The 11719-nt window shown below is 45.5% G+C and overlaps 1 protein-coding gene across 3 annotated transcripts; it reads left to right on the plus strand.

Moving 5' to 3' along the window:
- Positions 1 to 1143: 1143 nt before the first annotated feature.
- Positions 1144 to 9983, plus strand: LOC133369576 (zinc finger protein 436-like). Of its 3 annotated transcripts, none has more exons than XM_061594862.1 (6): positions 1144 to 1288; positions 2678 to 3199; positions 3398 to 3524; positions 4266 to 4348; positions 4593 to 4719; positions 7463 to 9980. In XM_061594862.1, exons 2-6 carry the CDS (start codon positions 2789 to 2791, stop codon positions 8698 to 8700), a joined length of 1986 nt encoding a protein of 661 aa, XP_061450846.1. In that variant the 5' UTR covers positions 1144 to 1288; positions 2678 to 2788; the 3' UTR covers positions 8701 to 9980. The 3 variants fall into 3 exon arrangements, with proteins under 3 accessions (XP_061450846.1, XP_061450847.1, XP_061450844.1); XM_061594863.1 differs by lacking the exon at positions 1144 to 1288 and adding an exon at positions 1335 to 1515 and having other exon boundaries at positions 7466 to 9983; XM_061594860.1 differs by lacking the exon at positions 1144 to 1288 and adding an exon at positions 1336 to 1515.
- Positions 9984 to 11719: the final 1736 nt, after the last annotated feature.

Genomic DNA, 11719 nt, shown 5'->3' on the forward strand with positions numbered 1-11719 from the left:
GCTTATTGTCCCCTTTCAACCCTACTATCCTGTGATCCTGCATTCGCTCTCCAGGGTTTGGGCACCAGGAGGAGGAGGAAGTGATATCAGTAACTGAAATTCCTGCAGAAGAAACATTTCTTGTATCCTCACCTAAGTCAGCAGCATCAATCCAGCTGAGAGGCATTTCCTACACTCTCCTTTTTGATGTTAAAAAGCTAAAATGAGCCTGGTCAGTTTCCTACAGAGACTGAGGGGTCTTCCAGGTGACCTGCTCATTAAGCATTCATCCTGGTTCGTTTGCAGGGAGATTAGATGGCTTTGACTATTTAGTTAGCTTTCACTCTGATCTGTTTGGAGGGAGACTAGACAACATTGCCTATTTAGTTAGCTTTCACTCTGATTCATTTGCAGGGAGGTTAGACGGCATCGGCTATTTAGTTCGCGTTCACTCTGATCTGCTTTCTGGGAGGCTAGATGGAGTTGCGCTAAAGCAAGTGTTATTCCAATCCACACTTTCCAGTGCATCTTCCCACCACTTTCCTTAAAGCAGGAAGGCCAGTCTTTGGGAGAATTGCGTTTGTTGAGGAAGCACTCCCCATGAACAGTGCATCCTGAATTTGTCCCTATGCAATGAAATCCCACCTGAAAATAGCGACAGAACCCAGAAAGAAACCCAGGCCTGGGTAACTGGAGGGAAATGGGCAACCAACCCTCCCTCAGAAAGCAACGCAACTATTCCTCCTCGCTCCCTGGAAGGCGGCTTTCTCTGCACTAAGGCAACCCACGACTCAGGCGAGGGAGTCTTGCAGGAGGATCGTGCGCGCAGCGGGCCCAGCGAAGTTTCGGTGGTCTCGGACTGCACGGAGAAGCCCAGAAAATGGTCTCGCCCCTCCCCTCCCCTTCTCCCATATTAACTCTTTGCTCCGTTTCCTTTCCCAAGAAATCTGCTCAGGCCAAACCCCCCCGCCTTTTGTTTTTATTTGATTGCTGTCGTGTGCAGGATCATCTACCATCGTGCCAAAGCACCACCTGCCCAGCGCGCATTCGCTGTTTCACGGAGGAAGGATGCTTTGAAAGACGCAGAGAGAGGATCTCGCTGCGGGGCCTTCTAAGGGTTAAATGGGCTGAGTTACATTCCTAGAGAGGAAGGGATGGTGGGAGAGGAGAAGGAGGAGGAAGTGAAGGCCGGAGGCGAAGGCAATCCCACCCCCAGAATGTCCCTTCCTGCCCAATTTCCGCCTCTAGCGGGACGTGGCCTCCGTCATCCCTTATAAGGGCTCCGTCGGCTACTCACGCCTGGGATCTGGTGAGCTCCTCTTGTGCATTTGGGTAAAACGGAGCCCCAGGGCTGCGGGGGGGGGATCTCAGGAGGGGGTGGGGAGGAAAGATGCCCTGGTGCCCAAACCCTGGAGAGCGAATGCAGCTGCGGGATGACGAGCCCTGCATTTGCATCCTGCCTTTCCTCCAAGGAGCTCCAGGTGGCGAGCGTGGTTCTTCTCCCTCTCCATTTTATCCTCACAACAGCCCTGTGAGGTAGGTTAAGCTGAGAGACTGCGACTGGCCCCAGGTCGTCCAGTGAGCTTCATGGCCGAGTGGGGCTTTGAATCCTGCTCTCCCAGATCCTGAGTCATAAGAACCTCAGCAGAGCCCTGATGGATCAGCCCGGTGGCCCAGCTAGGTGGGAACGTAGAGGGCGCGAGGAGAGCAATTGTAACTTTGTTTTACATTGAAATGGATAGGGTTTTCATGGTAAGCGGTATTCAGAGGTGGTTTACCATTGCCTTCTTCTAAGGCTGAGAGGCAGTGACTGGCCCAAGGTCACCCAGTGAGCTTCATGGCTGTGTGGGGATTCAAGCCCTGGTCTCCCAGGTCGTAGTCCAACACACTAAGTAACTAAAATGTATCTAAAATCAGGAATGTAGTGTTTAGGCATATCTGAATTTAGTTCATGATTTAGTCCTCTGACTTGTCGTTATCAACCAAGATTTTTTTTACTGGAGTCACAGCCTTAATTTAAACCAAGGTAGGTCAGCATAAGTGAGGCTTCAGGAGAACATGGCACCATCAGAAGGGTTCAAGGAGGGAAGAGGGGACCCTACTGCAGGATTAAGGGACAAATGAGACTCAAAAACATTCTGAGAGAGGGAGTATTTGTGGAGGGGGAAGAGTTGTTAGGGGCAAATCAGTGTGCGGGGAAGGAGAAGGGACACTGCAACTTCTGAACCTTAGCCACATTGGATGCTTTAGTCTAGGTGCAGGAACCTCCCCCAAAGTCTCTAATTCATTCTAGAGACTTAGTCTCCTCCTTCCACCTGCCTTTCTTTCCAGAGCAAGACTTAGGCTGTAATCCAATATACAGTTACCTGGGAGTAAATCCCATTGAACCCAATAGAGTTTACTTCTCAATAGACATGTATTGGATTGCAGTCCTAGTTGCTAGCTAGACAAGTGAGAGAGTTACAGCATCTTTTGACCCTCAATCAGATTGAAGGCTTTAATCTTTGGCCCTCAAGTAAAGAAAATGCGCACATGTGCACACCCCCAAGTCTGTATCTCACAGTCTTTATATTCACTGGCCTTTCCTTCCGGGACAAAACCTGGTTGCTAGTGAGAGTCCTCCACAGTTTCTTGGGGAAAACCTTCCTGCTTTGACAGAGTAATAACGCACTTACAGAATGATGCCTTGGCTTTGCAGGGCTGGTAACACCCCCAATTAGAACCGTCTTTGCCGTGAGACAAAAATTGGGAGTGGGGGAAAGCAATCCCCTTGCAGGAATAGGAGGCTTCCTTAGAGCACAGATCAAAGATGGACAACACAGATTCAGCCAGCCCTGAAGAAGGAAGAGATCCCGATGCCATCAAGAATGCGAGCGGTGGGGGATCCTGGGAAAGAACTGTGCAGAAGATCCTGGGGGAAGGTACCAGCAGCTCGGTTGTCCAGCATCAACACTTTCGCCAGTTCCGCTACCCAGAGGCTGAGGGCCCCCGAGAGGTTTTCCGCCAACTCTACAACCTTTGTCGTCTGTGGCTGAAGCCAGAGCAGCACACAAAGAATCAGATTCTGGACTTGGTGATCCTGGAGCAGTTCCTGACCATCCTTCCACTGGAGATGGAGCGCTGGGTCAGGGAATGTGGAGCGGAGACCAGTTCCCAGGCGGTGGCCCTGGCAGAAGGTTTTCTCCTAAGTCAGGCAGAGGAGAAGAATCCGGAAGAGCAGGTGAGAGCCCTTCATCCTGATAGTTCCAGGGGGACAGGACTGTAAGGGACGATATCCTAAAACTTTCCACTAATTGCCCAGCTCTTTGGGGAAGTCATCCAAGGAGGGATGTCTTCAACCCCCAAGGCCTCTGCCTCTGATCACTCCTTTTCTAATCCTTTTCCCGTTCCATGTGTTGGCTCCTTCTTGCTGTTTCAGGAACAGGGTCTGTTTGTAGAAGTGGACTCTGATTTCTCCAAGGCGGAGAACGCTCCATCAGACACCAGACACACTCCCCAAGGAAGGGGCGTCATGCAGGAGAGTGACGGAGGTGCCAGGTGGCAGGGTAAGGATCAGTGGTTCCCCCTGTTATTTATTCATTCATTCAATTATTTGTAAAAGTATTTATGTGCCACCCTCTTGCAAAACAGTTATGCAAGCAAGTCTACTCGTAAGTTCCTTGGTGTCTTTCAAGGGGAAGAGTCATGCCTCCAGTTCTTGAAACATTCTGATTTGTGGCCAAAAGCACTTTTTTTGGGGGGGGAGGTGAGAGGGTGTGAACTGAGGGAGAGAGAGGATTGTGTGTTTTCACACAACTGAAATAGGTATTGACATTCAAACTACATTTGATGGACCATATTGGCCTCATTCAAATGTCTTGCTAAGCCAAACCATGGCTTCATCCAGGTGTGGGAAACTGTTGCTCCTCCAGATATTGCTGAAAACTACAAGCATGGCCCATATTCAGGGATGATGGGAGTTGTAGTTCAATAATATCTGGAGGGTCACAGGTTCCCCATACCTGGCTTAATGTGAGGTTCCTAGGGGGGAGATTGTGGCCGCTTCGCTCCTCTCCTGTCATTTTGCTGCTGCACTGCACTGAGCTCAGCCATGGTTTGGCATCTTATCCATACTCGGGCTCATGGTTTGGCTCTCTTCAGACTAATCATGATCAAGGTCTCCTGCCTGGGAGTCTGCACGTTTGCGCTAAGCTATGGTTTGACTTAGCATGATGTGCAAACAAAGCCTTTGTAAGGCCTGGGCATTACTTATTCTATGGGCTTCTCACTAGTTTTGTTTTTCACAGGCAATGGAATGATGTCGGAAATACATCTCCAATCATCTCTTGTTTGTGGCGGATGGGAAATGGCTTCTGGGCAACCTGATCAGGTAGGGGGAAGGTTCACTGGGGCGACTTGGTTGTCTGCCCCCCTGCTCACATCCCTGAACCTGAAAGAATCTTTTGCTTTCTGTTTGTGTCTCTTAAAGCTGGCCGCTAGGAAGTCTATGAATGTGACATGTGGTGGTGTAAATCCTACAAGATAATCGTCCTGCACCGTCACCACCACCATAACTAGCCTTTTGGATATTGCTACCTTACCTATGAGGAGGAAATGTTTTCATTTTCTTACAGAGTCTGGTGACCTTTGAGGAGGTCGCTTTGTATTTCTCTGAGGAAGAGTGGGCTCTGCTGGAACCTAACCAGAGAGCTGTGCACACAGAGGTCATGAAAGAGAACCGGGAGCTCGTGGCTTCTCTTGGTAAGGCAATGATTGCAAGCAGACTGGGATCAGAAAATATTGAAACGAAATGCTGTAATACTGATACGATAGAGAAGGTCTAACACACCAATATGAATACAAAAAAACCAAATGTGTTTTAGCCAAAAGGTCGTCTTCTGTGGTCATGGATGTATGAATGAGTGCAAATATATGTACGCGCTGTTTGGCATACACACAAATCAAAAATATTTCCAACAATGAAAGTTATTTTAAAATAGCTGCTTAAATCAGAAGTAACAACACCTGTAAATAAGTAACAATAATTTGGAATAGTATAAAACTATTTTTATTTACTAAATCATTTCTATTCTGCCTTTCCATTTAACAAAAATCTGCCAAGGGGATAAAGATGATTAGACAGAAATGCAAAAGGTGAGAATCGCAACATGGTAAAAACAACAACTTGCCAATCAGCATCAGGTCATCTAACTTCGGGAGATATTCAGAGAAATAATAAATAGAAATAAAGACTGGAGCCATTGTGGAATCCCATAAGCCTAACAGAACTGCACTGTCATTGTCTAGTGCCTAAAAGGCGAGAGAAAAAGATGAGGGAGCCATATATCCCTAGAGAGTGAGTTGCACAGCATTGGTGTCGCTGTTGAGAAGACTCTGCTGGACATGACTCTGAGGCTGTCTTGCAGAGGTGGGGAACCCTCAGGCCCCGGGGGCGAAATGCAGCCCTCCAGGCCATGACCCTCACTGGCCCTGCTTCGCACCCCGAGTGCTTTTGTTTGCTTGGAATGTGTCCTTGAGCTCTGATAATCATAGAATCATAGAGTTGGAAGGGGCCTTGTAGGCCATCGAGTCCAACCCGCTGCTCACAGCAGGAAATCCACAGCTAGAGCATCTCCCGCAGATAGCTGTCCAGCCTCTGCTTGAAGACGTCCAGCGAAGGGGATCCCACCACCTCCCTAGGCAGTCGGTTCCCTTGCCGAACTGCCCTTACTGTCAAGAAGTTCCTTCTAATGTCCAATCTGAATCTACGCTCCTGCAATTTAAAACCATTAGACCTAGTCCTACCCTCTGGGGCAGCAGAGAACAAATCTGTACCCTCCTCTATGTGACAGCCCTTCAGGTACTTAAAGAGTGCAATCATGTCACCCCTCAGCCTTCTCTTCACCAGACTGAAGATGCCAAGTTCCTTCAACCTTTCCTCATAAGACTTGTTCTCCATACCGGCTATCAATGCTTCTTGCTCGTCTGGATGGAGAACAGAGAGGGATGCATGAGGGTGAGCAGAAACTAGGTAAAATGTACATTTGTTCACTTACTTTTGCCTTTGGCTCCGCCCACCACTGGCATATGGCCCTTTTGGAGGTTGCCCCAGAAGGCGCTGCGGCTCTCGAGCTGAAAAGAGTCCCCACCCTTTCGATAACGGGAGTGGAGAAACGCCTTTCTTTGCCGCCATCACCATTACAGGTTAGGCACTAAAAACTGAGGTGATGATCCCTGCCTTGGAGACATCTGGACCACCTCAGAATCCAACGTGGCTTGAATATGAGGAGGTCCAAGGCAAAACAAGCTGGCCTCTGATGACCATTTCCGAGGCTCTGAAGGCTTGAAGGTATATTTCTGACGAGTTTATACATTCTTGGAACCTCCCTCAAGCTCTCTGTAAACAGACAACGCCTGAAGTAGAGGAGGAGGTGTAGTTCTGTCACTGACAGCTCTCACTTCCAATCAGGGAATGACTTTACCAGGGCTGGTGTTTTCCTTCCAATCACAGGGCTCTTGGGAGGGATGCAGAAAGAACAGATCAGAAGCCTCTCGGTGATTTCAAGTCTGGTTCTCCTAGTCTACCAGCATCAATCTCATCTTTTAAAGTAAAATATTTATATCTTGCATTTCCATTTAACAAAAAATCATGTGGGGCCAACCTGGTTCCTGCATCCATCAAGGTCTCAGCAATACCAGCTTGGCTCACTCATCCAAGATGATCTAGCAGCCTCTTTCATGTCTTTCTGGCTGTTTTCTTGTTGTCTGGTCTGGCTTTATCCAATATATAATTGTTGTAAACCGCCCAGAGAGCTTCGGCTATGGGGCAGTATACAAATGTAATAAATAAATAAATAAATATATGATTGCCAAACTGCTAAATTAACATGCAACACGCCCTGGGCTGGGAGCAGACCTAGTTACATGATTGCATCTAATCTCATGGCCCAGCCCTTAAACATGGCTGATCTAAAGTGACATGGTAAGCTTCACATTTTAACCAACAGTAGAATCCACGTTTCCATAGTTTGAACCCAATGCTCTGCACCCATAGTGGGGAACTTGCAGCCCATGGACCTAATTAGGCCTGCAAGATCTCCTCATTTGGCCTGATGTTCACTGGGGCTTGCAAAGTGCTGTGCATGGTGCTTTGCAAGTGCTGTATCGGGGTACATGGTTTTAAACTGTGCTGAAGGAAATGGGTCACCTGACATTGTGTTGCCATATGATTGACAGGTGCCCAGCCACCTGTCAAACCTGGCTCATGGGAGGGGGGGGAGGGGAGATAAGGATCTGGCCCAACGGCTGGATCTGTATCCCCACCTATACCTCACCAATAGTCAGTTATTGCCAATCAGCAGAGATTGGAAAATGTGTGAAAGAACTGCCTCCCAGCTGAGTATTTTCAGTTCTTCCTTTATGACAGCAGTTCATTGAGGTGGTTTAGTGATTTGAGGGTCTGTTTTTAATTTGAATTCTTATCAGTTCTCTGTCTTCATTCCAGAAGGTGACATCCAGGATATGGAGAATGTGGGAGACCCACGTGGGAGTAAATCCTTTCCTTCCAAGGGCAATGACTACTATGCAATTGCAATCCAAGGAAAAACAGGCACAAGAAATGAAAAGAACAACTGCCATGTGTATCAGAAAAGATTGGATTCTAACTCAAACCATAAAGCTCTTTGCAAAATCCACACAGAGGCGCAGCAGTTTAAATGCAAGGAGTGTGGAAAGAATTTCATTTGGAGGTCACAACTCAGTAGACACCAGAAAATGCACACAGGGGAAAAACCATATAAATGCTTACAGTGTGGAAAGAGCTTCAGTCAGAACTTTCACCTCACTTCTCATCTAAAAATTCATACAGGAGAAAAACCATATGAATGCTTGGATTGTGGAAAGACCTTTAGTCAGAGGAATGACCTCACTTCTCATCAAAGAATCCACACAGGGGAGAAACCATATAAGTGCTTAGAGTGTGGGAGGAGCTTCAGTCAGAGGAAAGACCTCACTTGTCATCTCAGAACGCACACAGGGGAGAAGCCATATAAATGCCTGGAGTGTGGGAGGAGCTTCGGTCAGAGCTCATACCTCAGTAAACATAAAAGAATTCATACAGGGGAAAAACCATATAAATGCCTGGAGTGTGGAATGAGCTTTAGTCACAATTCGTCCCTCACTTACCATCAAAGAAATCACACTGGGGAGAAACCGTATCACTGCTTGGAGTGTGGGATGAATTTCAGTCAGAGTTCAGCCCTCATGTACCATCAAAGAATTCACACAGGGGAGAAACCATATCAATGCCTGGAGTGTGGAAAGAGCTTTCGTGTGAGACCAAGCCTCACTTCTCATCAAAGAGTCCACACAGGAGAGAAACCATATCAATGCTTGGAGTGTGGAAAGAACTTCCGCTTGAGCACAACCCTCGCTTCTCATCAGAGAACTCACACAGGGGAGAAACCATATAAATGTTTGGAGTGTGGAAAGAGCTTTGGTGCAAGAAAAAGCCTCACCTCTCACCAAAGAACTCACACGAGGGAGAAACCATATAAGCACTTAGGACAGGGGTGGGGAAGCTGTGGCCCTTCAGATGTTGTTGGACTCCCAACTTCCATCAGCTCCAGCCAGCCTGGCCAATGGTCACAGACGATGGGAGCTCTAGTCCAACAGCATTTGGAAAGCCCCACATTTGCTGTTCCTAGCTTACAGTGTAAGACCAAGCCTCTGTCAACATCATAAAATTCACACAGGAGAGAGATAAATAGACATGCTTGGAGTACGGAATGAGATTCACACTAATAAAACCAATATTTCAAATTGGAGAATCATTCACTGTATAAATGAGTGCAGGAGAAAAGCCATATTCATGTACTATAGCAAAGTCAGCAAAGGAGCTTGTCTTACAATGTATTCCATTGGTATATAGTGAGAAATATTTATATCAGAAAGTAATTATATATACAAAGTGTCTTCCAAAAATTCAAACTGAACATAATTTTATGTTCTTTTTTTCTAATATAAGTCAATTCTGATATCAAGAACTATAGGAATTATAAGCATATATTGTCATGTTGCTGTTTTATAACAATTCTCCCTTATTGTTGTGTTCAAATTTATGTGCTCTGTTCCACAAAATTTCCCCACATTTCCCCCCTCTATTTGGGGCCAATTTTGTCATTTAACCTTTTTGTGTCCCAGTATCATATTTCAAGAGCAACTTGTAGATTATCATTAGCCATCATAATTAAGTCTTCAAATTCTGTTGATTCTGCGAGGCTGTAATCCTAACTCCCAATCTACTCTGCTGGAGGAGGTTAGGATCCAGTCAGTGTCTTCCGTGGGGTGGTTTCTGCCAATGGAGTTCCACGCTTCAGAGGTCAGAGAAAGTACAGCAGAGGCAATATTACCATCAGCAGCGTTCTCCCTGGCAGTAGCCAGAGACGCTGCCCAAGTATCTCCTGGGTCCTATGCTAGTCCAGTCCTCAGAGGGGAGGTCTGATCTGGACATCTGTGCTGCACCATAACAAATGGGGAAGAAACACCCACCACCACCCTCTCCCACCCTGGCTAGTACGAGTGGCAGGGCTTTGGTTAAGGCAGTGGCAACACTGTTCTGTTATGGCCCGCTGCTCCCCAGTCAAGAGATTGGAGTGCTATAGTACAAATTTAAGTTTGAAACCAATAGGCCCCATTTTTTTCCATACAGAATTTGCTTTACTTTTTGACTTTTCATTGTTATCAGTCAAATTTTGAGAAGTTTGCTGCCATTGGTTAATTTGCTGAATCAAATGTCTCCACTGGCAAATAAAATGATAATTGTTACCAAAACTAAAATGTTTTAACTACAGAACCCGCTTGAAAAAGATACAATTTCTCACATTGTTTTATTACCAAATTCCTTATATAGTATTTCAGAATTATATATATAAATTTACTCATATTATTATTATAACAAGATATGTGTTTTCCCCGCAACTATAATAAAAGTTGTCTTTTATTTGCTTTCCAAATCTGCTCTCATATTTATATCCATAATTTCTATTGTTACTTTATTCAGTGCGTATCGCGCTCAGCATCCATATTCAATTATAAGTTTCTAATTCAATTAAAGATTGTACAGGGTTTGTAAATGTTAAAACTATGTCATCAGTATACAGTATGATTTTCTCCATATTTCTATTAATATTTACATCTCTAATAATTTTTTTCTTGTTCGTTGTAGTTGTTATATGCCTTCAAATCGATTACAACTTATGGCGACCCTATGACTCAGTGACCTCCAATAGCATCTGTCATAAACCACCCCGTTCAGATCTTATAAGCTCAGGTCTGTGGCTTTCTTTATGGAATCAATCCATCTCTTGTTTGGCCTTCCTCTTTTTCTGCTCCCTTCTGTTTTTCCCAGCATTATTGTCTTTTCTAGTGAATCATGTCTTCTCATTATGTGTCCAAAGTATAATAACCTCCGTTTCATCATTTTAGCTTCTAGTGATAGTTCTGGTTTAATTTGTTCTGACACCCAATTATTTGTCTTTTTCGCAGTCCATGGTATGCACAAATAGTAATTGCTAATGGTTCCAGAGCTAGAATGAATAAAAATGAAGATAAGGCACCATCTTGTTCTTGTTCCTTTTGTAGGAATAATGGCTTAAAGAGCATAGATCTTCCCAGAGAGCAAAAGAAATAAGAGACAGAACCTGAGACCATTTTGTCAAATAGCTTTTAACCTGCTACAGTTCTCATTTCAGTCACAGCAAAACCCAGTGGAGGAAAGTTTGTTCTTCCATTTTGAACAAAGGCTGCTTTCCCATGCTCAGTTTAATAGCACTTCCCAGCTAAACTGCAGCCCTATGCAGGACACACAAACTGGGATAAAGTCTCTACTTGAAAGGCTTGTTGAAAGAGGAAGGTCTTCAATAGGTGTCGAAAAGATAGCAGAGATGGCGCCTGTCTAATATTTAAGGGAAGGGATTCCAAAGTGCCACATCACTAAAGGTCTGCTTCCTATGTTGCGTGGTGAAAAAAATGAAATGGACTGCCTTCAAGTCGATTCTGACTTGTGGCGACTCTATGAATAGGGTTTACATGGTAAGCGGTATTCAGAGGGGGTTTACCATTGCCTTCGTCTGAGGCTGAGAGGCAGTGACTGGCCCAAGGTCACCCAGTGAGCTTCATGGCTGTGTGGGGATTCGAACCCTGGTCTCCCAGGTCGTAGTCCAACACCTTTAACTGCTACACTACACTGGCTCTCCATATTGGTGAAAATAACATACAAAAACACATTATAATCAGGAACAGCTTGCAAAAATATGTTCGTTAGTCAAATCTGCATGCAGAAATGTATTTTTAGGGAACATTCACCCTAGATGAATCTTCATGAGGATTTCTTAAAAAAGCAAATTACTGCAGAAATGTGGATAGCAGACTCTTGAGACAGGAAAAGTGGGAAACAGAACTGAACAGTTCCATCCACCCCTGTTTGATACACCAAGCCAATTCCCCACCACACATCCTGAACGTCCAGCTAGGAAGCGGCTTTCATTCGTCCAAACTACTCTTGGATCGCTGAACAGAGACCTGCCCCTAGGTGGCACCAAGGCCACGTTCAGAGGTCTCGCTAGTAAGACCAGAAAGACCAAGCATCTTCATGAACAGAGGAGGGAAAATAAGAGGCCCAAGTCTATATGTAGCTCTCTGTTTCATGCTCTGGAATTGTAATTCCTAAAAACCTCAAGCCCGAGTGGTGGGGGCTTAGTGG

Source organism: Rhineura floridana, chromosome 14, assembly GCF_030035675.1.
Source record: "Rhineura floridana isolate rRhiFlo1 chromosome 14, rRhiFlo1.hap2, whole genome shotgun sequence".
NCBI lineage: Eukaryota > Metazoa > Chordata > Lepidosauria > Squamata > Rhineuridae > Rhineura > Rhineura floridana.